The sequence below is a fragment of the Phoenix dactylifera genome, unplaced genomic scaffold (genome assembly GCF_009389715.1).
Source record: "Phoenix dactylifera cultivar Barhee BC4 unplaced genomic scaffold, palm_55x_up_171113_PBpolish2nd_filt_p 000294F, whole genome shotgun sequence".
NCBI classification, from domain to species: Eukaryota; Viridiplantae; Streptophyta; class Magnoliopsida; order Arecales; family Arecaceae; genus Phoenix; species Phoenix dactylifera.
The window spans coordinates 156701-181462 of record NW_024067773.1 but is presented as its reverse complement, the minus strand read 5'-3'; the positions used below and the strand labels follow the sequence as shown (position 1 = coordinate 181462).

General features: G+C 40.6%; 1 protein-coding gene across 9 annotated transcripts in view; it reads right to left on the bottom strand.

The window, feature by feature from the left end:
• The window catches only part of LOC103724017 (equilibrative nucleotide transporter 3-like), a 36477-nt gene extending 14214 nt beyond the window's left edge, over positions 1-22263 (bottom strand). The window contains exons 1-11 of one of the 9 annotated variants that reach the window (XM_039117981.1): positions 21631-21726; positions 21389-21496; positions 19639-19702; positions 19405-19509; positions 17994-18149; positions 17737-17880; positions 17538-17643; positions 16790-16965; positions 16520-16680; positions 15819-16077; positions 3170-3222 (exon numbers count right to left, since the gene is read on the bottom strand). In XM_039117981.1, the coding sequence (XP_038973909.1) occupies positions 3202-3222; positions 15819-16077; positions 16520-16680; positions 16790-16965; positions 17538-17643; positions 17737-17880; positions 17994-18149; positions 19405-19509; positions 19639-19680 (1170 nt within the window). In that variant the 5' untranslated portion in view covers positions 19681-19702; positions 21389-21496; positions 21631-21726 and the 3' untranslated portion in view covers positions 3170-3201. Of the gene's footprint in view, positions 1-3169; positions 3223-13414; positions 15250-15402; positions 15687-15818; positions 16078-16519; positions 16681-16789; positions 16966-17537; positions 17644-17736; positions 17881-17993; positions 18150-19404; positions 19510-19638; positions 19703-21388; positions 21596-21630 lie in introns of those variants that run through there. The other 8 variants (XM_039117982.1, XM_039117975.1, XM_039117977.1 and 5 more) reach the window with 8 other exon arrangements.
• Positions 22264-24762: the final 2499 nt, after the last annotated feature.

Sequence of the window (24762 nt, the reverse complement as noted above, 5' to 3'; positions counted from 1 at the left end):
CATGATGGGAGAGTTGAATTATTTCCTCAGGCTTCAAATCAAACAATCTAAGGAAGGAATCTTCATCAATCAAGCTAAATACATCAAGAAGATGCTTAAGAAGTTTGATATGGATGGAAACAAACCAATCAGCACACCCATGAGCTCATCATGCAAATTAGACAAAAATGAATCAGGTAAGTCAGTAGATCAAAAGCTGTATAGAGGTATAATAGGTTCATTATTATATCTTACAGTAAGTAGACCTGATATCATGTTTAGTGTATGCATGTGTGCTAGGTATCAATCTAATCCTTAGGAATCACATCTAATTGCAGTAAAGAGAATCTTTAAATATCTAATAGGAACAAAAAACATAGGTTTATGGTACTCTAAAGAATCAAGCATAAACTTAATAGAGTATACTGATTCTGACTTCGCTGGTTGTAAACTTGATAGAAAAAGCACCAGCGGGTCATGTCAATTTTTAGGAGAAAACTTAATCTCTTGGTTTAGCAAAAAGCAAAACTCGGTTGCACTATCCATTTGGAAGCCGAATATGTTGCTGCCGGAAGTTGTTGTGCTCAAATCCTGTGGATCAAGCAACAACTTGAAGATTATGGCATTAAACAAGATAAGATTCCCATAAATTGTGATAATACAAGGGCCATAAATCTAACTAAAAATCCAATTCAGCACTCAAGAACTAAACATATTGAGATAAGACATCACTTCATAAGAGATCATGTGTTAAATGGTGATGTGATGCTTGAATTTGTTTGTACTGATGATCAACTTACGGATATCTTCACAAAACCCTTGAGTGAAGATCGATTTTGTACTCTTAGAAGAGGGTTAGGAGTGATTGATCCATTCTTGTGATACTCTTCTCTAATTCAGTGATTTTGATGATTAGCTTATGTTGGATGTAAGATTTCACGTCAGTGATTATCAAATCATTCCTTGAGATTTAAAGATTACCATATCCCTCTTTTGGCACGGAAATAATTGAGATTCTGGTTATGTGCTAGAGTTAGAGTCGACTCGAATGAATGTAAGAGTCGACTCATAGGCGAGTCGACTCGTGCATATTCTGGAGTCGACTCGAGTTAGAGTCGACTCGCGCCTTACCAGAGTCGACTTGAGGTCGGGAATCCGTCTTTTAAACCCTAATCGAAACGTCTTTTTTCCAAACTTTCTTTTCGGCTGCCACTGTTCAAAAGCCCTAGAGTCGTCTCCTACATCGTCCCCGACCCATTTTTGGCCCTTTCTCTCATGTTTTCTCCCATTTTTCTGGTCCTTCCCTCGGTTTTTAGGTCAAAATGCCTAGAAAAACCCCGTTGTCCCGAGCCGAAAGAGACCTTTCACCGCGAGCGGTGCCGAGAGACGGTCCAAGGCACGGAACGAACCCGTGAGGCCAACACCTCTGGTTCCTTCTCCGCCTAGGTCGGTTCTCTCGCGTCCGTGTGCCGGGAGGGTTGTCTCTATCAGGAGAAGAGTCAACTTTGACTTCCTCTCCCGGAAAGGGTTCACCTTAGGGCATCATCTTAGGGCCCAAAACCTAGAATATTTTTGCTCTTTTGACCTCCCTACCTACCCAGGGTTAGTTAGGAAATTCTATGGGACCGTCACACGGGGTGGCGGTGGTATTTAAGGGACAGTAGCAAATGTCCCTATCTTTGTCTCGGAGGATCTCATTGCTCGAGTCCTCCACCTCTCTCACGAGGGGATTGCTCCCACGCGTCCTACCGATAGGACAGAGGCCCTTACAGCCATTCTAGGGAGACCACCCCAATCCCCTATAGAGGAAGTGTTCGCAAATCAGCTTTCGGCTGAAATGCGACTCCTCCCAAGTATCATCTCTAGAACTCTCTTTCCCAAGACTGGTAGGTTTGACTTCGTTTCAGAAAAAGACCTAGCTTTGATGTTCTATATTTTACATGACACCCTCCTGAACTTTCCCAAACTCATCTATAGATATGTCTGTGAACCCCTAGACAAATCTAGGTTGAGTCTCCCTTATGGCATGCTTTTCACACTCATCGTTAGGGAGTTAGAAGTCCCTATCCCTGAGGGAGAACCCTCTCGCTCCCTTAGATACACTGACCACATCGGTGAGGGGACTCTCCACCGAATGGATTTCCACAAAGTGGAGGGTGTCTGGGTTAGGAGGACATCCACATCCACACCATCTGACCCCACTACTCATCACTCACCTAGCTCTGATCATGACCAGGACCACTCCACAGATCCTTCCACCTTCCCATCCACATCTGGTCCTTCAGTCCCTGCTGAGCCATCTACTTCAGCTGGACCCTCTACCGTACCACCACCTCAGCAGCCTCTAAAAGTCAGGATTAGCCCTGAGCAGCTCCGAGAGCTGAGAGGTTCATATAGTGCACCTTCCACTGACGTCATTCCCTCCACAGCAGCGAGGTATCCATGATGATTGCAGAAGTTAGGGAGGAGATGTCAAACATGAGGAAACTAGTCCAGGGTCAATACTTGAGCCTTACAGCCATAAAGGAAGACACGAGGCAGATGCGAGACAACATCAGAGAAGAGCTGGGAAGGCAGAGTCAAGGTGCGGAAAGGCTTGCAAATGCCTTAATCTTCAAACTTGACACCATCCAGGAAAGTGTGACCCAACTAGTTGAGACACAGGCTAAGGCAACCTTAGAGATCATCACATAACTAGGAAATGTATCTGAGGGGATGAGCCTGGTCCTCCGATCTCAGCGACTAAATTTGGGAGCCTCATCCTCCTCAGTGACTAGACGACCCTAGTGTATTTTTATTTTTATGATGTACAGTCCTTTGTGGACTTTCTGAGATGTATTCCATCTTGTACTTAATACAATGAATAGAGATTTACTTTTAAAAAAACTGTGCAATTTGACTTGTTATCTCTTTCTGTGTTATGTGCTTTTTGCTATGATGACAAAAAGAGGGAGAAAAATGTAAAGGAATATAAACAAGAAACATACTTAAGCAAAAAAAAAACACTAAAATGTAAAGGAATATAAACAAGAAACATACTTAAGCAAAAAAAAAACACTAAAATGTAAAAGAATATAAACAAGAAACATACTTAAGCAAAAAAAAACACTAAATTGTAAAGGAATCTAAACAAGAAACATTCTTAAGCAAAAAAAAAATTAATGTAATTTGTTCTTAGTGGATTCAATACCTCGAGGCTGATTATTTCTCTGTTGGGGTTCCTTAAGGAGTAATCTCCAGAATCTATTCAAGGGATATTCGGAGATTAGTTGAATCATATTAAAGAACAAATTGTCAGATTTTTCTTCTCTAATTAAAAGAAATTTAACAAAAATCTGAACAAAGTTCAAACAGAAGAGAATGCAAATATTGAGGGGGAGAATCTAAAACTTTAAGAAAGCAATATAAGCCAAACAATTGATTGCATGATTTGAAGGCTTATATAATTCCAAATGAAAAGAGGAGCTTTAATTTCAGAGTTTACTGACTCATACCTTTCAATTTTGGATAAATTAAATGACTAGACATTTGAATTCATTTCAAAACTTCGCAATGAATCACTTCTTGGATGAGTAATTCACTTTACAAATACTTAATATTTTGTCATCATCAAAAAGGGAAAGATTGTGGAGTGATTGATTATACCCCTATTTAATTTTGATGAGCTCAAAGCATTTGAGTATATTTTATGTTGTACTAATGAATTCAATCAAATATTTTAGGCAATTATATGAATTTCTGTTTAAGTGTCTCGAGCCTTGGTTTAAAGTAATTTGGCTAAGTGTTGAACTCAATTTGAAATAAAGTCTGAAGCTCGAGTCAACTCCGAAAGATTACGAGTCGACTCCATGTGTTTCAAAGGTTCTGGCACAAGCTCGAGTCGACTCCGGTACACTACGAGTCGACTCCGACTGAGAACAGACAGAAGGACAGAAAGATAAATTTCAGACCCTGTCACCGAGTCAACTTCAAAAGGTTTCGAGTCGACTCTGATGCTTGCCGAGTCGACTCCCGACAGTTTCGAGTCGACTCCAAGGAGTAACAGACAGAAAGACAGAGCGATGAATTTTAGACCTTGTTACCGAGTCGACTCCAGAAGGATGCGAGTCGACTCCGACGTTTGGCGAGTCGACTCCTAATTATGCCCGAGTCGACTCTCAGAAGAAAGCAGACTGAGAGGCAGAGAACCAAACTCAGTAACCCTGTGAATGAGTTGACTCCAAGAATTCCAGCGTCGACCCCCAAGTCAGCTGAGTCGACTCTAACAAAGTGCGAGTCGACTCCGAGGCAGTTCAGATCAACAGACAGAGGATCGGCTTTTCGGACTCTGAGAGCTGAGTCGACTCCAAGAAAACCCGAGTTGACTCGAGAGAGAAAAGCAGATAAATGGATTTCTGGAACCCTGAGAACGAGCCATCTCCAAAAGTGCCGAGTCATCTCTAGATATTGGCGAGTCGACTCCAGTTTGGTCCGAGTCGACTCCAGAACGGGACAAGCACTTTAATTCAAATCCTGAATAATGGGCGAGTCGTCTCCTATAAAGGGTGAGTCGACTCCAGTAACAGCCGAGTCGACTCCAGATCGCACGAGTCGACTCCGATCCCAACGGACACATTGTCAGGATGTGCAGACTGGATAGAACGGCTCCAAATCTGTTCCTAATGGCTAGTTTTCGAAAGAAACCCCTTAAATAGCCACAGTAAACAGTAGCAGACAACAAGAGAGCTATTCCATTCAAGTAAAAGGCATTTCCACCTACCAAGAGCTTCTCAAGAGTAAATACAAGCAAAAAAAGGAAGAAGTGCATTCAAGGCAATTCGACCAGTACTTCCTTCGCATTCAAGGCTCTCCTACTGTCCTCAAATCTTCAGCTCTTTCAGAGGAGACCCAAAAATCGAGAAGCCCCTACTTCCCAATCCAAAATTTGTTTGAGGGCTTCTAACTTTACTTTGCATTTATTGTTTTCACATATTCTTGTTTAGAAGCTTTCTCTGTGAAATCCCAAACTCTATTTTTCTTACTTGATTCAATCTAGGGATTGAATCAAAGATTGTAAGGTTTGTTGGTGAGCCAAATATAAAACCAACGGTGTAAGGTTGTGGTTGGTGAACCAGGAAAAACCAATTGGGTTTGATTGTGAATCCGAAAAAATAATTGGATGGTTCTAGTCGGTGAGCCTGTGAAAACCGACCGAGTTCGTTGTAATCTCGTGAAAACAACAAGTTGGGTTGTGAACTTGTAAAACAACCGGCTGTAATCCTAAGGATTATAGTGAACACCCAAGTGCAGCTTGAGGAGTGGACGTAGGAGCAAGAGTTGGCTCCGAACCACTATAAATTTGCATGTGTTTGTATTGGCTGCTGTCTCTTTCTCCTTCATTCACTTCATCTAGTAAATTAACTAATTTGATTGCAATAGATTTAGTTAATTACTTATCATAGTTTTAATTGGCCATATTTAATTCAAACCCAATTCACCCCCCCTCTTGGGTTGTCTTCTTGGGCAACAGTACCCCAATCCCCCATTGAGGAGGTTTTTTTGCAAATCAGCTCTCTACTGAAATGCGCCTCCTACTTAGTATCATCTCTCGCACCCTCTTTCCCAAAACTGATAGATTTGATTTCATTTTTGAAAAAGATCTAGCCTTAATGTTCAATATCTTACATGACGTCTCTCTTAACTTTCCAAAACTTATTTACAGTTATATTAGTGAACCCCTAGATAAACCTAGATTGAGTCTCCCCTACAGTATGCTCTTCACCTTGATATTTAGGGAGTTAGAAGTTCCTATCCTTGAGGGGGAACCCTCTCGTTCACTCTATTTCACTGACCATATGGGCGAGGGGACTCTCCACCGAATGGGTTTCCACAAGGTTGAGGGTATTTGGGTTAGAAAAGATTTCTCTACAATACCATCTGATCCCACTGCTCCTCTCTCTCCCACTTCTGAACATGAACCGGATACCTCTGCAGATCCCTCCACCTTCCCATCCACTGCTGGCCCTTCATCTACTGCTGGCCCTTCCTCCACTGTGCCACCATCTTAGCAACCCCTTGAGGTTAGGATTAGTAGTGAGCAGCTTCGAGAACTGAGGGATGACATTGTGAGGGAACTCAGAGGTACCACTAGTACACCCTCCACTGACTTGACCCCCTCCACTGTAGCAGTGTCTGTCATGATTGCCGAAGTCAAGGAGCAGTTGTCCAGTATGAGGAGTCTTATTCAGGGTCAGTATATGAGATTCTCCAAAATTCAGGAAGCTACCAAGCAAATGCAAGACTCGGTGAGGTCCTTGCTACTGAACCTGAATCAAGGAGTAGAAAGGGTAGCAAACGCAGTAATAGATAAACTTGATACAATCAACGACAGCATAACCCAACTGACCCAAACCCAAGCTAGCACTACTTCAAAAATTATTGCGCAACCGGGGAATGTCTCTGAGGGAGTTCGTCTGCTTCTGGAGTGTCAGCGTGGGAATATTGGAGCTTCTTCTTCTTCTTCTATATGTCCTTAGACTTGTATTTTGTTTCATTGTCATTTAAAGTCCTTCTGGACTTTCAATAATTGTACTCAATTTTGTAATACTTACAATGAATTGAAAAGTCTTATCTTTATATCAGAATTTGTGTATGCTTTCTGTGTTTTGAGTACAATGTACTTCTATGTCTCATCTTGTATGTTTTGACTTTTGATACTTCACCTTTTTGCTATGATGACAAAAAGGAGGAGAACATATGATATATTGTAAATAAAGGAAATCACTAAACAAGAAAACCTTTAAGCAAAATGTGATTTGTTCTTAGTGGATTCGATACCTCGAGGCTCATTATTCCTCCATTGGGGCTCCTCAAGGAGTAATCTACAGAATCTATTCAAGAGATATTCGGAGATTAGTTGAATCATATTCAAGAACAAATCGTCAGATTTTTCCTTCTATAATTAAGAACTTGAGTTCAAGTTTACAATATTAAGAGAAAATTTAGAAAAACTTGAACAAAGTTTAAACAAAATTGAATGCACATGTTGAGGGAGAGAATTTGAAATTCTAAGAAAGCAAATTCATTAAAGACATATAAGCCAAACAATTGATTGCATGATTTGAAGGCTTATATAATTCCAAATGAAAGGAAGAGCTTTAATTTCAGAGTTTACTGACTCATACTTTTCAATTTTGGATACACTAAATGACTAGACATTTGAATTCATTTCAAAACTTCACTATGAATTACTTCTTGAAAGTGCAATTCTCTTTACAAATACTCAATGTTTTGTCATCATCAAAAAGGGAAAGATTGTGGAGTGATTGAGTATTCCCTAATTGATTTTGATGAGCTCAAAGCATTGGAGTATGTCTTATGTTGTTCTATTGAATTCAATCTAGTGTTTCAGGCAAATCATTATGAAAATCTGTTTAAGTGCCTCGAGCTTTGGTTCAAAGCATTTTGGCTAAGTATTTAACTCAATTTGAACTAAAGTTTGCATCACGAGTCGACTCCGGAACTTTGCGAGTCTGACTCCGGGATACTTAAAGTTTTTGGTACAAGTTCGAGTCAACTCCGGAACTCTCCGAGTCGACTCCGATTGATAATAGACAGAAAGACAGAACGATGAATTTTAGACCCTGTTAGCAAATCGACTTCAAAAGGTTTCAAGTCAACTCCGATGTTTGGCGAGTCGACTCCAGATGGTCCCGAGTCGACTCCAAAGGGTAACAGACAGAAAGACAGAACGATAGATTTTAGACCCTGTTACCGAGTCGACTCCAGAAGGTTGCGTGTCGACTCCGACACTTGGTGAGTCGACTCCAAGTTTGTCCGAGTCGACTCCCAGAGAAAAGCTGTCTAAAAGGCAGAGACTCAGTTTCGGAGACCCTGTGAACGAGTCGACTCCAAGTGTTTCAGAGTCGACCTTCAAGATTAGACGAATCGACTCCAACAAGGCCCGAGTCGACTTCGATGCAGAATAGCTCAAAAGACAGAGAATCAGTTTTTACGGTCTCTAAGAACGAGACGTCTCCCGAAGATCTCGAGTCACCTCTCAAGTCAGCCGAGTCGACTCCAAGTAAACCCGAGTCGACTCGAGAAAGAAAAATAGAAAGTTGAGTTTCTAGAACCCTGAGAACGAGCCGACCCCCAAGTGCCCGAGTCGTCTCCAACTGTTGACGAGTCGACTCCAGTTTGGTCCGAGTTGACCCCAGGACGAGGCATGCACTTTAATTCAAATCGGAAACAGCGGGCGAATCGTCTCCAGTAAAATGCGAGTCGACTCCAGTAACAGCCGAGTCGACTCCAGATCGCACGAGTCGACTACGATCCCAACGGATGCATTGTCAGGATGTGCAGACGGGACAGAACGGCTCCAAATCACTCTTTAACGGCTATTTTTCAAAAGGAATCACTTAAATAGTCAGAGTGAATAGTAGTAGACAACAAGAGAGCTATTCCATTTGAGCATTAAAGCATTTCAACCAGCAAGAGCTTCCGTAGAGTGAATCCAAGAAAAAGAAGGAAGAAGTGCATTCAACTCAAACCAAAAAGTGCTTCCTTCGCATTCAAGGCTCTACTACTGTCCTCCATCCTTCAGCATATTCAAGAGGAGACTCAGAAATTGAGAAGCCCCCACTTTCCCATCTAAAATCTGTTTGAGGGATTCTAACTCAACTTTGTTTATATTGTCTCACACTTGCTTTTTTAGAAGCTTCTTCTTGTGAACTTTAAACTCTTATTTTGTATACTTGATTCAATCAGGGGATTGAATCAAGGGTTGTAAGGTTGGTTGGTGAGCCAAAGATAAAACCAATGATGTAAGGTTGTGGTTGGTGAACCGGAAAAAATCAACTGGGTTTGATTGTGAACCCGGAAAAATAATTGAGTGGTTCTAGTCGGTGAGCCTGTCAAAACCGACCGAGTTCGTTGTGACCTCGTGAAAACAACAAGTTGGGTTGTGAGCTTGTAAAACAACCGGCTGTAATCCTAGGGATTATAGTGAACTCCCAAGTGCTGCTTGGGAAGTAGACGTAGGAGCAAGAGTTGGCTCCGAACCACTATAAGTCTCTCTGTGTTTGTATTGCACCTTGTCTCTTTCACTCTCTTCACTCATTGCATCTTGTGATCTAACTAATTCATTTGCAGTAGGTTTAGTTTATCGCTCACCTTATTTTTAATTGGTCAATAATTAATTAAAACTCAATTCACCCCCCCTCTTGGGTTGTCTCCTTGGGCAACACTTATGTTGCCCTAATTAACCATGGTCACTAGTTAATTTAATCCGAGATGGTAGATGACTATTGTGCTTGTGGTTACTCGGGTCCCTGGACACAAACAAACTCGTCCCTGCTGCAGATCACCTCCTGGATGGCCGCATCCTTGTACCTGCACTTGATCCTTGTACAGTTCCGGCGTAGAAAATGGTTCGCTGCTGGAGATGGAGAAGAAGAGAGAGAGAACGAGCGGGGGCCTCGGCCTCCATCGCGCACCCCACCCCCCGGGTGCCGCCCCGCGGCCCTCCATCGGCGTCCGCCGCTGCTTCTTCTTCCTCCCTTCCCCGCTCGTTCTCTCTTTCTCTTCTCCTCCTCCATCTCTGATAGGTTTTCTCTCTCGATATGGCCCGTACCGACTCATGCTGCCGAGCAACCGATACGATGCCCGGTACCGACACAGTAGACCTTGGGCAATAGTGATGATATTGGTGGTGGGGGCAATCGAGGTGGCGATCCTAGGGCTATCAAGGGGGTTGAGGGGGTGGCAGTGGCAGCAACCACAGCGATGGAGATCGCCGTTGTCCCCCATCATGCCAAAGTCGAACAGGTAAGACGATGTGAGAAACCTGAAAAGCCTAAGGCACATCGTAGATGCATGCACAAGCATAGGATGTGTGACAGCACCAAGGTGACGGGCCGTGGCCCAGTCTCGTCCTGGACCACGTTTGGGACCATTTTTTCTATCATGTTTTCGTATTAAGCAACGTGGCTGATGGCAGAAAGTTTAAATTTGAGGGTTAAAGAAGGATAGAAAGGTAAATCTAAGAGATAAGGGAATAAGGAAAGAATAGCGTTTATGCTTAGCTCTACTCCCCCTAAACTTCAATGGTCCCACCAAACACTAGAGAAAACAACCGTCCATTGATCAATTAGAGTTGATCTAATTTAAGGTGTTTGTTGCAATTTATATTAACATTTTCTGGATCAGTTTATAAATAATGGTAAAGGGAGGCTTTATATATAATATAAACAAAATACTGGACGTGCTTTGTGTTAGCCTAGATGCATAAATATTATTGATAAATCAATAATTAAATATTTCTAATATTCAAAAATAGTAAATAAGAAGAATAAACTAGTAAATAATTAACTTGACAATATAATAATAAAATGAAGAAAGAGAGAGAAGATGGCCTATGGATCGAAGCACGTTGATGCGTTGTCCCAGGAAAGTTTATACCCCCATGCACGGGTCTGCTGGCATAGATCTCTTAGAGACACGACGACCCAATACAGAATCACGTCTTCCCCGTCAGTGCGCCTCCAGGAAAGAAAGAAGAGCACGTTCACGCTTGTAGATACCTCAAAAGAAACTTAGAAAAATTATGAGGAGAAGAAAAATTTTCTTTATTTCTTTCCTCCCTAATGATCCCTAGAGCCCTTTTTATCTAGACTCTTGGAATAAGGAAAAGAGAAAATTTTGATTGTGGTTTGAAATGATCCCTAGAGCTCTTTATATAGGCTCAGGCACGTCAAAAGAAGAAGATTCCCCTCCTGCAGATTGATGACGTGTCTTCTTGTCCTCCTTTCATTCTTCGGCTTATTGCATCTTGGTCGTCCATGTTTTCTTCCTTCTTCGAGGGACCTTTTCATGCTTGCTCTTGCGCTGGATGCATGACACTTGTGATGGCCTACTTCCTTTGGGAATTTTTCCATGTTTGCTCCCTTGCTTGTGTGCGGATGCTTGCCACTTGGCCGTTGACCAATTTGGTTTTTAAAATTTTAAAATATTTGATTTAATTCAACAATCCCCCACATAAATTAAATATTTAAAAAATTTAAAATCAAAATAAAATTAAAAAAATCAAAATAAAATGCTGAGTATCTTATATTATGTAATAGGTGTAGGTACCTTTTAGTTTGAACCTGCACTTAGTGACAATTGATTATCTCTGTGGAGCCAAGGTGGACTATGCCTTAAACATTGGTCCATGGCTCAGATTTCATCAACAGCACACATAATATAGCATGAACATGCTCGAAGCGGGTTTGCGCTTTACGACCATGCGCAGGTATCTCTTCATGTGTGTTATTAGGAAACAGCCCACTTTCCACAGTCGCGGCCTCACGACTACACGCATATAGGTGAATCCTAAAAAGGGTACAAGCAAGTAGGTACCCTGCCTCATGGGTCTCGGATTCATTAAGAATAAAAACTTAACTTAACCCTTGCTTTTTATGAGCACTGTTGCCCTAAGGATGGGAAAAACAAATAGTGCTCCTCATTAGTCACCTATCTAGCTTGTTTCTACCCATTGAACCTTTTCAGGTTGGGTTACCACCGTGGTGACTTTACTTATGGGCTTAGCCCCATCCCCTTCGACAACTCTAGAAGCACTATTCTAGACAATCCTTTGGTAAGCTGATTAGCTAGATTCCTTTCGTATCTTACAAAATTTAGTGCAATCAAGTTATTCTTTAATTTGCATCTCAATGATTTATGGCACACTTTCAAGTGCCTATTCATTTTCACATTTGCATTTTCTTGATTGCATTTATCCATAGCAGATCTACAGTCACAATGAATAGATATAGAAGGTAATGGTGAAGTCACAAGAGGTAAATCTATCAGTAGATCTCTAAGCCACTCGACCTTAATGCTAGTGGTATCTAGGGCAATCATTTCAGATTTCATGGTGCTCCTAGCCACAACAGTTTGTTTGATAGACTTTCATGATATAGCTGCACCTCCTAAAAGGAAGACAAAACCAGTGGTGGATTTGGTGTCAACTGTATCACTGATCTAATTGGCATCACTATAGCCTTCCAGAACAGCAGGATAACCACAATAGTGTAATCCCAGAGATATGGTACCCTTAAGGTATCCGAGAATTTTTTCTAGAGCAGTCCAATGATCATTATTAGGATTGTGAGTATATCTACTGAGTCGGTTCACAGAGTATGCAATATCAGTTTTGGTATAATTTGCAAACAATCCTAAAGAACCAATGATCTGGGCATACAAGCTTTGATTGACTGGATCACCTAAGTTCTTCTTTAGATGAAGAGATGGATTATAGGGAGTAGATACAGGATGACAATCAGAGTAATGAAACTTTTTAAGAATCTTCTCCACACAGTGGCTTTGGGACAAAGTTATTCCATCTTCATTCCTCATAATTTTAGTATTAAGGATTAGGTCTGCTTCTCCTAAATCTTTCATATCAAATTTTAGAGATAAAAATTGTTTTACTTCATTAATAATTTCTAAGTCTATTCCAAAAATTAGGATATCATCTACATATAGACATAAGATTATAATTTTGTTATTCTTCTTTTTATAATATACACATTAATTTGTGTTATTAATTTTAAATCCATTAGTTAAGATTATTTCATCAAATTTAAGGTGCCATTGTTTGGGGGCTTGTTTTAGACCATAAAGAGATCTAATCAACCTACATACCTTTTTCTCTTGACCTGGGACAATGAAACCTTCGGGTTGGTTCATGTAGATCTCTTCATCTAGGTCCCTATTCAAGAAAGCGGTTTTAACATCCATTTGATGTATAACCAGCTAATGAATGGAAGCGAAGGCAACAAGGATCCTAATGGTAGTGATTCTAGCTACAGGGGCATAAACATCAAAGAAGTCAATCCCAAATTTTTGAGTAAAACCTTTGGCTACTAATCTAGCCTTATATTTGACTACAGTTCCATCTGGTCTAAGTTTCTTCTTAAAGATCCATTTACACCCTATGGGTTTACTTCCTGGGGGTAGGTCTGCCAATTTCCAAGTGTGGTTTTGGATTATGGATTGCATTTCATTATCTATTGCTTCTTCCAGAAGAAGGCACCTAGAGATTTCAAGGCATCCTCTAAAGAAGTAGGAGAGTTTTCTATTAGAAATATGTAGTAGTCTTCTCCAAAGTTCTTTTCAACTCTAGTTCTTTTACTTCTTCTAGGTTCAGTTTTGTTCTTCTTCTTCTCTAAATCTGGTTCTGCTAGAATTAGTCCCTAAATTATTATTGGTATTTATTTGATCATTTATCCTTATTTTAAAGAAAAATATACTTTCAAAGTTGATTGCATCTTTTGCTTCCATTATGGTGTTGTTATTAATTTCATTTATTTGAGAGTTAAACACTAAAAATCTATTAGCATTACTCTCAATTGCATATCCTATAAATATTGCATCTACTGTTTGGGTCCAATTTTCTTTCTTTTATTTTCTGAAATTTTTACTTTAGCTAAGCACCCCCACACTTTTAGGTATTTTAAGTTAGGTTTTTTATATTTCCAAATTTCATGTGGAGTTTTATCATTATGTTTGAATGGAATTCTATTCAAGATATAAGATGCAGTTACTAGTGCTTCCCCCCAAAGATTTTCTGGTGCACCTGAACTAATTAACATAGAGTTAACTATATCCATTAAGGTTCTATTCTTTCTCTCAGCTACTCCATTAGATTGGGGTGAATAAGGAGCTGTCACTTCATGAATTATCCCATGTTCTTCACAGAACTGGGTAAGCTCAAATGAGGTATATTCACCTCCTTTATCAGACCTTAAGATTTTAATCTTTTTATCTAGTTGGTTTTCAGCTTCTGCTTTATAGACTTTGAATTTATTTAAGACCTCATTTTTAGTTTTGATAAGATAAAGGTAACGATATCTAGAAAGGTCATCTATGAAAGTTATAAAATATTTGTTTCTACCCCTTGAGGTTCTTCTTGAGTCACATATATCACTATGTATGAGTTTAAGAAGATCAGAATCTCTACTTACAGAGTAGAAGGATCTCTTAGGTAATTTGGCCTCTACACATATCTCACATTTGTCATTATTCTTAAGTTCTGATTTTGGGATTAAATTCAAGTACATTAAAAAGCAAATATAATGATCGAAGATATTTTCTCACAAAATGCCTATGACACTCTTGTATAGACCTAAGACTTATGTGCCATACATGGCTTGTTTGCGGGATAATTGAAACTACTTCCTAATCAGCCACATGGGGAAGAAATTCAAACTCAAACTTCTCTCATGCAGGGCACATGCTGAAAATCAAATGAGGAAGGTAAGCAAATGGGTTAGACCCATGACTGACTTTAGTAATGCTCTCACCAATGGCTGAAATCAAGCCTAGGGTGGTGAGCCAGAACCGCATTTGATTCCGCCACCTCCTAAAGTTTTGACTATTAAACTTTTTAGGTTTAGCACTAAGGTTTTCAGATGTGTGGGAAGCCATTGATAGAAAGAGATTGATTTGTAGCTTAACAAAGTTTTGACACATGAAAATGAAAAGGTTTATTTCAAATTATTGCACCGATATCTAATTTAAACTTTAGATGTCTGGTTGAAAAATCTAAAGAATAACAACCAGATTAGCTCCAGAACGGTGGTGGAGCACTTGGCTCACTTAAGTACCAGCCTTTCTTAGGCACGTATGCCTTTTTGACAAGCTTTTCTTAGACACCGTTATTCAATAGATAATATCACTAGATATCGTTCAATTTCATCCTAAGTGCAATATTAAGCTAGCTCCTATGAATTAACCAATTTCCGAATTTTCATTTGAATGAAATCTAGAAATTACTCCATGAGGAGTCCAAATGGAGGTATTAATAAACCTCTTGGAGGTTAAGCAATCTAATATTTTGCTTTGAAAATTAAGTACTAAAGTAAAGCTAGCATAAATGTGTAACAACTAAAATATAACAATTTACAATTATGTAGCAAAATATATAATAAATGTTACAATTTAAAATCTCGTGCTACCAGTACATAAATTTTCCTGGATTGTTAGTCTAGATGCATAAATATCATTGATAAATCAATAATTAAATATTTATAATATTCAAAAACAGTAAATAAGAAGAATAAACTAGCAAATAATTAACTTGACAATATAATAATAAAATGAAGAAAGAGATAGAAGATGGCCTGTAGATCGAAACACGTTGATGCGTTGTCCCAGAAAAGTTTATGCCACGCACGGGTCTGCTGACATAGATCTCTTAGAGATACGACGACCCAATACAGAACCACGTCTTCCCCGTCAGTGCGCCTCCAGGAAAGAAAGAAGAGCACGTTCACGCTTGCAGATACCTCAAAAGAAACTTAGAAAAATTATGATAAAAAATTTTTTTTTATTTCTTTCCTCCCCAATGATCCCTAGAGCCTTTTTTATCTAGACTCTTGGAACAGGGAGAAGAGAAAATTTTGATTATGGTTTGAAATGATCCCTAGAGCCCTTTATATAGGCTCAGGCACGTCAAAAAAAGAAGATTCCCCTCCTGCGGATTGATGATGTGTCTTCTTGTGCTCCTTTGATTCTTCGGCTTATTGCATCTTGGCCGTCCATGTTTTCTCCATTCTTCGAGGGGCCTTTCCATGCTTGCTCTTGTGCTGGATGCATGACACTTGTGATGGCCTACTTTCTTTGGGAATTTTTCCATGTTTGCTTCCTTGTTTGTGCGCGAATGCTTGCCACTTGGCCGTTGACTAATTTAATTTTCAAATTTTTAAAATATTTGATTTAATTCAACACTTTGCATTGCAGAAACTTTAATGCATATGATATCAATATGGAGTTTACTGACATTCTGTTTCCTTTTGGGGAAAAAAATTACTTACCTTGTATCCTTTGGGGGCTGCAGTAAGTACACAGACAGTAAGGTAACCATTGCTGAGTCCTAAAAATGATGTCAACATAATCATCCATCCTTGGTCTCCATACTTTGCTGTGAAGTAGAATGCTGGAATGAATAAGAATCGTGAAAGAATTGCGACCATGAGACCTTTCCGTGACGTCAACTTGAGCCATTTTAAAAGAGGTAGATATCTCCCTATGAGGTCCCACACGTTATACATAGCAATCAAGACAAGAGCATACCTAAATGACAAACAAGATAAATAGTGAGCAACATCAGTCAGCCATAGTAGATAAAGTTTGAAGGCTTCATATTTCATAAACTACATGGAACATACTAAGATCCTTAAGTTTTTCCTTTATTCTGACCTCCAGGTTTTGAAAAGGTAGCAAATCAGAACATCATTAACTCAGCATAATATTTCACAGGTCAATTTCGTTCCAAAGAAAAAAATATAATTTTCCAGGCAAATGAAGATCCTAAAGTGTTGTAAGAAGCATTATGCTGAAATGCAAGAAAAAATTTGAAAAATATGGAAATGATTGCTACCTGCTCAGAGGTAACACGTATTGCATGTAAACTATAACGAACTATGCAAGCATGGATTTCCCTACATTTATTACCAAATCTCAATGAATTGAAAATATTGACAGATCATGATAGACTACTGATACAAACACTTACCATGAACCCAAGCTGTGGGACCCAGTATCCTCAGACAAGAATCCAGGGAAAATTGACAATGTCAAAACATATATCAGATATACATCAATTGCATAATCTATATTTTGCAATAACAACTGTTTGTTTGTCAAACGCTCGGAGAGTTTGGGGTCCTCTTCAGCCTGCAAGAAATATTTATTTTAATGTGGAAACAAATGTTTTGTTTCTAAGGAAACCAGTTTGCAAATTAAATGTTTTGAATAGCCATGAAACTCTCAACAAGATACGGACTCCTTGATGACGTTGCTTTTGGATGCCAGCAGCAGCAAGATCAGCAGAAACTGTCATAGATCCTTCTGCAGCTGCTTTTAAACGGTAGTACTTCACAATCGGCACCTTGGGGAAGATGAATGCATACAGTAGCACAGAGAGTAGCTCGAAAAATCCTGAGATCGCGAAGAACATCACTGCAAGGGGAAGTTAGATAACAATTATTTATAACATTCCTGAAGACACATATCAACCTTGTCCTGTCAAAAGATACCAGGTGAGACAGGAATTGATATGATAATTAGCTGATATAATCGATGCTCAATTCACGATAAGGGAGCATGATTATCTCATTGAGAGATTTGTGTGTATTGCAGGGTTCATTACCTGAAGGACGTCATGAATCAATTGGTGTTCTACTTATGAAACTTAAGAAACTACTTTCAATAGTATGTGAACTGCAATTAGTCTGAGTAACTTTGAATTCTTAGACAGTTACAGTTGTTACTCCAATAGGAGGTGAGGATTTAATTTAATATAGTCTGAGAAGCCAAATAATAATCCGGGAATTGATTGAGAAAATAACTTTTGGGTCACTAGAGTATGTGCTGTTAAAATTATCTGAATGCCTCATGTAATTTAAACTTACTGAAAAAATTCAAGTTTCAATTTGCAGAACCAAATGGTCTAAATATTAAAGTATAAAATGAAATGGATGATATATTCTCTACTTATCAGTACCACAGATCTGCTAAAAGTCTATACGCACTTGCTCCCTTGCGAAGACCATCTTGGCTGTTCTCAAAAGCAGCCTTTGTTATTAATCTCAAAGCAGAGGTTAGTGCCCCAGATGCGGCCAAGCCAGCCAAGAAGGACTGCAGTTTTACAAGGAGAAAAGGCTCATGAATGTGAGAATGCTGCTCCATATGAAAATTAAATTTGAGAAAGGTAATTTGTAGAAGGATTACCTGATTGAATTCTGAGCACATCAAGAACAGATCACCAACCATTCCCCCCTGAACATGAGCATCAGCAACTCCAAATGCTGCACTGATAGAACATACACCAATAAAGACTCCAATCCCACCTTTTCCAGATGTTGCCACATCCAACTACGATTGAAACATGCTATGTCATCAACTGGATTTGAGAAAACCTTGATGGTAACCACTTAAAATTTGAGGAAAGATCACATTTACTTATTTCAAAAATAATAGATACGTACCACAATTAGGAGCAGAGAACTTAAGAAGAACAGAGTATATCCAATTAGGTTGCGTTTTCTGGTGTTGAGCTTTGCTTCATTATATGCTAGTATTGCAACTGTCCCAAGGGCAAAAGGTTGATAAACAAGTGTAAGCACTCTTGTGGGGTGGTACCTCTGCAATAGGAGAAATCTACAGGTAATTTATTCAAGAATTCATCTATCGCTCATTGATCAGAAACTTTGCATCAGTACTTCATACAGTACATTCTCCTAGAGCATTGAAAAACACATATTTGAGCATAATAACGCAACAACAAAGTCTAATTACAAATATATATACTATTCCTGAATGAGATAATTTCAGCTTCATTACACAAATTAGATGATGGCTTGAGGTAAAACTTCACTTTGGGTAGCTCACCTCGTCACGAAGTTGGACAAAGTCAGGTTTAATGGCACTAGTTATTGAATGTTGAAGTCAGTTTAGCAACAAATATTAGAATCTATTCGGACCGTTTCTGCATAGATTCCCCAAAGCTGACCCAGCCTTCATGGGATTAATACTCAGCTGTATGCATTATCAGAAACATATAGTAAATGTGCTAGACGTGTAGCTTTGTTCAACAGATTAGTGGTAGAAATGGACAAGTTAAGCACAAGCATGTAGTCCCTAAAAATCGTCACAATAACCTAAATCACATATGACCGCTAGAGTGATACAATGAAGAATTGTTCCACATCAACTAACACCTTACACTGTCTGTTGGATAGAATAGATTCACTCGAACTTTGCATGCTAGCATAAATTATCTGGACATATACCTCATGTATTTCTAGCCATGAAAAACAACAATATTTAATTTGCCAATAAATGGCATTCCTTCCTGTCTCCAAACTAAATAAAGCTCGTAATCCATATGTCATCCCCAACAATATACATCAAAAACACTAAACTTTTGGTTTCTGATATGCTAAAATAAGTAAAGCTGGAAAGTTATCTACATACATCATAGCCAATTTGATTTTATTCAAATTTCATAGCTTAAATCCTAGGATTTGATTCTGAACATCAGTTCCTGGCTTGTTATTCCTTCTTCTGACAACTCGTAATGGAACACATTATACAAAGTAAAAACAAATTTAGTATAACATAAAATGATATTATACATGACAAGGATGCCCAATCAGAACTGATTCAAGGGAACATAAAATCAACATACCTTGAAATTGATCAAAACAATAAACATCAACAAATGGGCAGGTATCTCCCAGCAAGGTAGTTTTCAGGAATATGGGTATACCACAAACAGGACAGAAAACAGAACACGGTGCATATAAATGAGAATTATTATATGGCTAGAATGACACAAAAAGACACTAGTGACAGAATGACACAAGGTGATGGTGAAAATGGGAAATAGGTGCTTACGGGGAAGAGGTAAATATAGTAATCTTCAATTGTTAACATGCTATTCCATGCGAAAAGGGATCCGTTTCCCAGAAGCCAGCAGATGATCATTGCTATGTACTTGCCCTGTTCATTTGTGGAAAGTAATTAGTGGTTTCTGCAGAACAATCACTGAATTGCACATTGCTTCCACTTCTTTTTGAGTAGAAGTCGCCTGGAACAACTTAGCAGAAACTTGAGGGTTAGATAAAGCACCTCATTTCTACTGGCTTCACTGGTTTCAGTCTGGTAACTCATGATCGATTCCCTTCAACCACTCCTTTAAAAGCACCAAAAGAAGAAAAAGAGCACAAAATTAAAACAGCATGGCATAACTTTTCTGATAGCATAATGTGGCAGATTGAGAAGAAACAAGGGCTAGATTACTGTCTCCGGTTCAAGGAACTTGCAACAAATAATGCTATTCAAAACCCACATGCTGCTGGTGATAAAATGATGCATATTTCATATACTTAACTAATGAGCATGCTCATAAAGTTGATAATTTAAATTCTAAAAAAAAAAAAGTTGACAAAACTGTAAAAACTACAAATATCAGATTAACAGGTAGGAATTCTTGCATATATAAATTTTATGCTTTCGATTTATATGAAGAATTCTTGCATAAAATATGGCCAGAATTCTATTTCATATCTATATGCCTTTCTTCTACCCAGCCATTTGCTCTCTCTCTCTCTCTCTCTCTCTCTCTCTCTCTCTCTCTCTCTCTCTCTGAGGAAAATATAACACTAGTAGCTATATCAGTGATCACTAAATCGACAGGCATATCAGCATCTGAAATTACATCCTGCCTTCTATAATATCAAATTAAATAATTTAGAAATACTGATTAGGGTAACCTCGTAAAAAGGATGCATGTATCCATATCAAAGTAAAGAATATGAGAGCAGATCAATATCAATGTCCAAAAGAAAAAATATATCACCAAAAATATCTCTGAACTAAAAAAAAGAATAATTAAGTCCTTATTCGTCACATTAGTCATTATTCGTAACCCTAGTCCAACTTCACTCAGAAAGCTTCTCCATATTTAATTTCCTCATGCACTTCAATCATTGTAATATCCACATACACAATAAAATGAAACAAAATTTCGTGTGTAGTACACCAATAAGAGTTTTGATTATCAGAGAGATTCTCATGCAGAAAAACGGGAAGTATACGCCAAAGGAATTATACATTCAGAGATAAAAAAAAAAATTAATTTTGTCTTGCAATTGAAAGGCTCCTTGTAGCCAAAATTCTCGGAGGAAAAACTTAAAAGCAAAGTCAAAAGACTAAGGTGCCACACTGATAAGAGGATTCATAAACTACAAATAAAACAAAAGTTTTACCAATTAAAACAGACACCAGCTGGAAAAAGGCCCCTTTACCGTAAAATAAGTTGAGAACAAGTAATGGACGATGCCCCTAAAAAATATATATATTGCTAATAAAGCATGCATAGCAATATGTGAAGGTTCGAGCCCACTCAACAAACCAGGTCGCGCCTTATTCTATCTTGCACTAAAATCAGGGGATGTTTGCAGAGAAAACCTAAATTTTAAAAACAAAGATACAAAAGGAGTATAATAATTTATACATTAAAGAATGGCTGAAGCAACACTACAAGAATTTCATTGACAGGTTGAAGGGACCCCACGACAAATAAGAAAAATAGCAGAGGATAAAAAAAATCAAGAACTTGAGGAACCGATGAGAGGGAACAGAGGATAAAACAACTGAAGGAATCTTGAGGACCGACCAAAAGAACATCACCGGCAACCAAATAAAAAAATCCAGAATTTTTCATAGCAGAGGATTCTTGAGACAGAGAGTCTGCTCGTATTACAAGAACTTTATCAAACATAAAGATTCAAACACCTAAATGAAGAGACGAGAGGGAAGAACAAAGGAGACAGAAACCTCATCAATCTCTCCGACACCAAAGGAGTAAAAACCGTACCTCTATGCCGTGGCCGCCACTCAAGAACGCAGATCAAACACAGTCTCTCTTCTTCACAAGATTCAAGAACTCATACAAAGAACACCAGGGAAACCAGAGGAGACCCACCTAAAACAAACAACAATACGATCTTTTGTTGCAAAACAGAGGTTTCTCAGAACAAAAAACATGCTCACAGAGAAAATCCAACGAGACCAAAAAAAAAAAACCAGAAAAAAAAACAAAAAATACGAAGTAAATACCAAGGGTTCCCGCAGTCTAAACAGATACAAAGACGAAGGCAACAAACAGTCGAGTGGAAGAAAGAAAGGATAAGAAAGCATACTCTTGGAGAGGTGGAAGATTCCGTCCCGGATTTGAAACGCTACGAGAGTGATTCAGGAATCCTTCTTAAATTAACAGTTTTGGCGAGTCAAAAGGGGAAGGACAGCTGGACAATGCTTACTTTATGGAAAGAAAAAGGATTCGGCATCGAACAGATGGCATGTGAGAGGGATCCAAGAAATGCAAAAGGGAAAGGACAGGGTGGAAACTTCCGTCCGGGATTGGAAACGCTAGGAGAGGGAGAGATTCCGGAATCTTTTTTCTCATAGAGCCAAAGGGGCAAGGACAACTCGAAGATTCTTGTTGTGGTTGAAATTCCTGCCAAAGGGGAGTCGAGGGGACACCGGCCGGACGGAGAAGAGGGCCACCTTCAATGCTCCGGGGTGCCTCCACAAAGACGCCAGCCGGGACGGAGAAAGGGTGCTGCCCTGCTGTCCAGGGTACCTGCACAAATCCTTCGTCGAGGATTTCAACGAAGGCCCTCCGATAGCTAAGTTAGCAGAGTTTTTTGGAGGGTCCTATTTTGGAAGCCAGAGTCTCTTATTCCCTTTGGGAGGGAGAGTATTGAGAATCCTCTGGAGTACCTTTTCATGGCCTTTTTTATATTTCTTACCAGAGTGCCCCCGTAGCGGAGGTATGGCCCCTTGCAGGCAAGATATGGCCCTTAGTAGGTATAGCAGGGTATGACTCCTGGCAGGTCTAGCAGGATATGGCCCTAGTTGACACGTCATAGCGTGGCCATCAAGCAAAGTACGACACTGTGAGGCTGCTGCAGGTGATAGCCGTGGCATATGCTTGGCGAGGTCAGCTCGGTTCTCTGATGGAGGTTGGCTCGGGCCTCATGGTGGGGCCGAGGTCAGCCTGGCTCTTGGCAGGGCCGAGGTCGGCTCGATCTCTGGACGTAGTCAGCTCGCTCGGCGGGGTTTGGGTGGTTCCATGCCAGAGTAGGACGATCCATTTTATCTCCCATCATTTGCCCCTCGACTTTCGAGTTCGAGTCGTTCTTTGGCTCGAGCGAAGCAAGTAATCAAGTCGTCGATCGTTCTGCGATACAGCCAGATGTTTGTGAAGATATGAGGGCTGAGTAGGGCGCACCTCTTAAGTTGCTGGAGCTGGTGGTTTTAGGCCGAGCTTGGGTGGTTTGAGCTGCCACGTCATTCTAAGCTAGCATGTCGTTCCAGGCTGAGGTGATCGAGGGAGCTCTTTAATGCGTTACGTGCACGCTCCCTTTCGAGGCATTACTTAACAGTATACGAGGGGCCAATCATCAATGCCCCGTCTCCCGAAGCGACCATCATGATGACCGGTCTTTAACACCGCGATACAGGAAGATTTGCTGAGGGAGCCTCTAGGCCTGCCATGTGGCAAGATCTGGCCATTCGGCCGCCCAGGTGGGCTGATCAGAGTCGTCGAGGTAGACTAAATAAAACCTTGAGGGGGGCCTTAGGGCCCCTATTCGACCTCCATCACCCTCGCTCTTCTTCTTCCTAGCCACCATCGCCATCGTCCTCAAGCTCTTCTTCGAGCCTTCTTGGTATTTCCGGTGAGTTTCGTGGTGGGTCTTTCTCCTTTGTCTTCGGTTGCCGACGACCCTGCTTTTTTTCTGGTTATCTTTTCCGGCAAAATCTTAGGTAGGTGTCCTCTTCCCTTTTTGGTCGCTCAGAGAGTTAGTCTTTTTCTCTTTGATTCTGTGAGCGAGGCGGAGCCCTTGATTGCAATGGGCTCGCCATCTAGAGCTTCTGAGCCTAGTGCGGGTCCATCCCGAGTTTGGGCTTCTCCGGATGCAGGGGAGGCCGAGCTTGAGGTGGACTATGGTCCGAACAGGGTCAGTTCGAGTCTGATTGAAGAGTAGCTGGGCTTGGTCCGGGCTCAGTTCTTCTTTCCGCGCGAGTTCATTCTTGAACTCTCGGGGCCTAGGGCTCGAGTGTCCGACCCTCCTCGAGGCCAGATTGGAGCGTATGTGGAGACGCTTCGAGCTGGTGTGAGGTTCCCCCTTCATGGGTTTGTAAATGAGCTTCTCGCGACTTATCGTCTTGTTTCTACGCAGCTCACTCTGAACTCCTAGAGAATGATCATAGGCTTGTTTCACTTTGCCTGGCTCACGATTTTTCCACCCGGTAAACGTCTTTTGAGGCTGCTTTGTGCTAAAGGCTAGCCACGCAGACCAAGGATAGTGGTACTTCTTCTTTCGAGGAGGCCACGTACTCTTCCGAGGTGCCCCTTCCTCCATTCATGGGTGAAAGGACAAATTCTTTTTTATTACCTCCGAGCGATTGTGGGGGTTTGACCCGACCTAAGGCTCGCCGCTGGCCGTGGTGAAGAATAAAGCGCCCAAGTTGTCATAGTCTGAGCAAGAAATTCTAGACGGACTGCTCCGGCTGGGAGGAACTGTGAAGCTTCCCGACCTGCTCAGCAAAGGAGTTTTGGTGAATGTCGGCCTAAGCTCGGCTCATCCCGAGGGAAAGGGCGATGCAATCCTTTTTCTTTCTTTTTCTTTCCTTCTTTCTCAAACTTGACCCTCATCTGAGTTTCTACTGTCAGAAATTATAGAAACGGTCTTCAATGACGAGACCTTGATGGCCCGATATAATAAGAGAGTGGTCGCCTCGGGTGGAGCTCGGCCTGAGTCGATGCCAAAGAAGCTGAGGGTCGCACCTTCTTCCAGCATTACGCGGGGCGAGCATGCTCATGAGGCTGAGCTGCCCCCGTCGATTGAAGGAGTAGAAGGAGGAGCCACGGTGGACCAGACGGTTGTTGCAGCTGGAGGCGGCGCTCGGAGGGCCCGCAAGGTTATCTGATTGCGGAGATTGGGTCCTGAGTTGGGGAGCAGACTTGGGGTCCCGGTCTCTTCTAGGGTGTTGACCTCTTCCAGGGCCCCGAGCTCTTCAAGAATTGATCTCGCTCCCTCCGAGCCCGGGAGGACACCGTTCCTACTCGGGCATCAATTATTCGAGGACAATTGGGCCCTTGACTCTGGCAATGTCGCTCGCGAGGTCTTCCGCTGGAGCAGTTGGGGTTCGAAGGCTTCGTCGATCAAGCATACTCTGCGG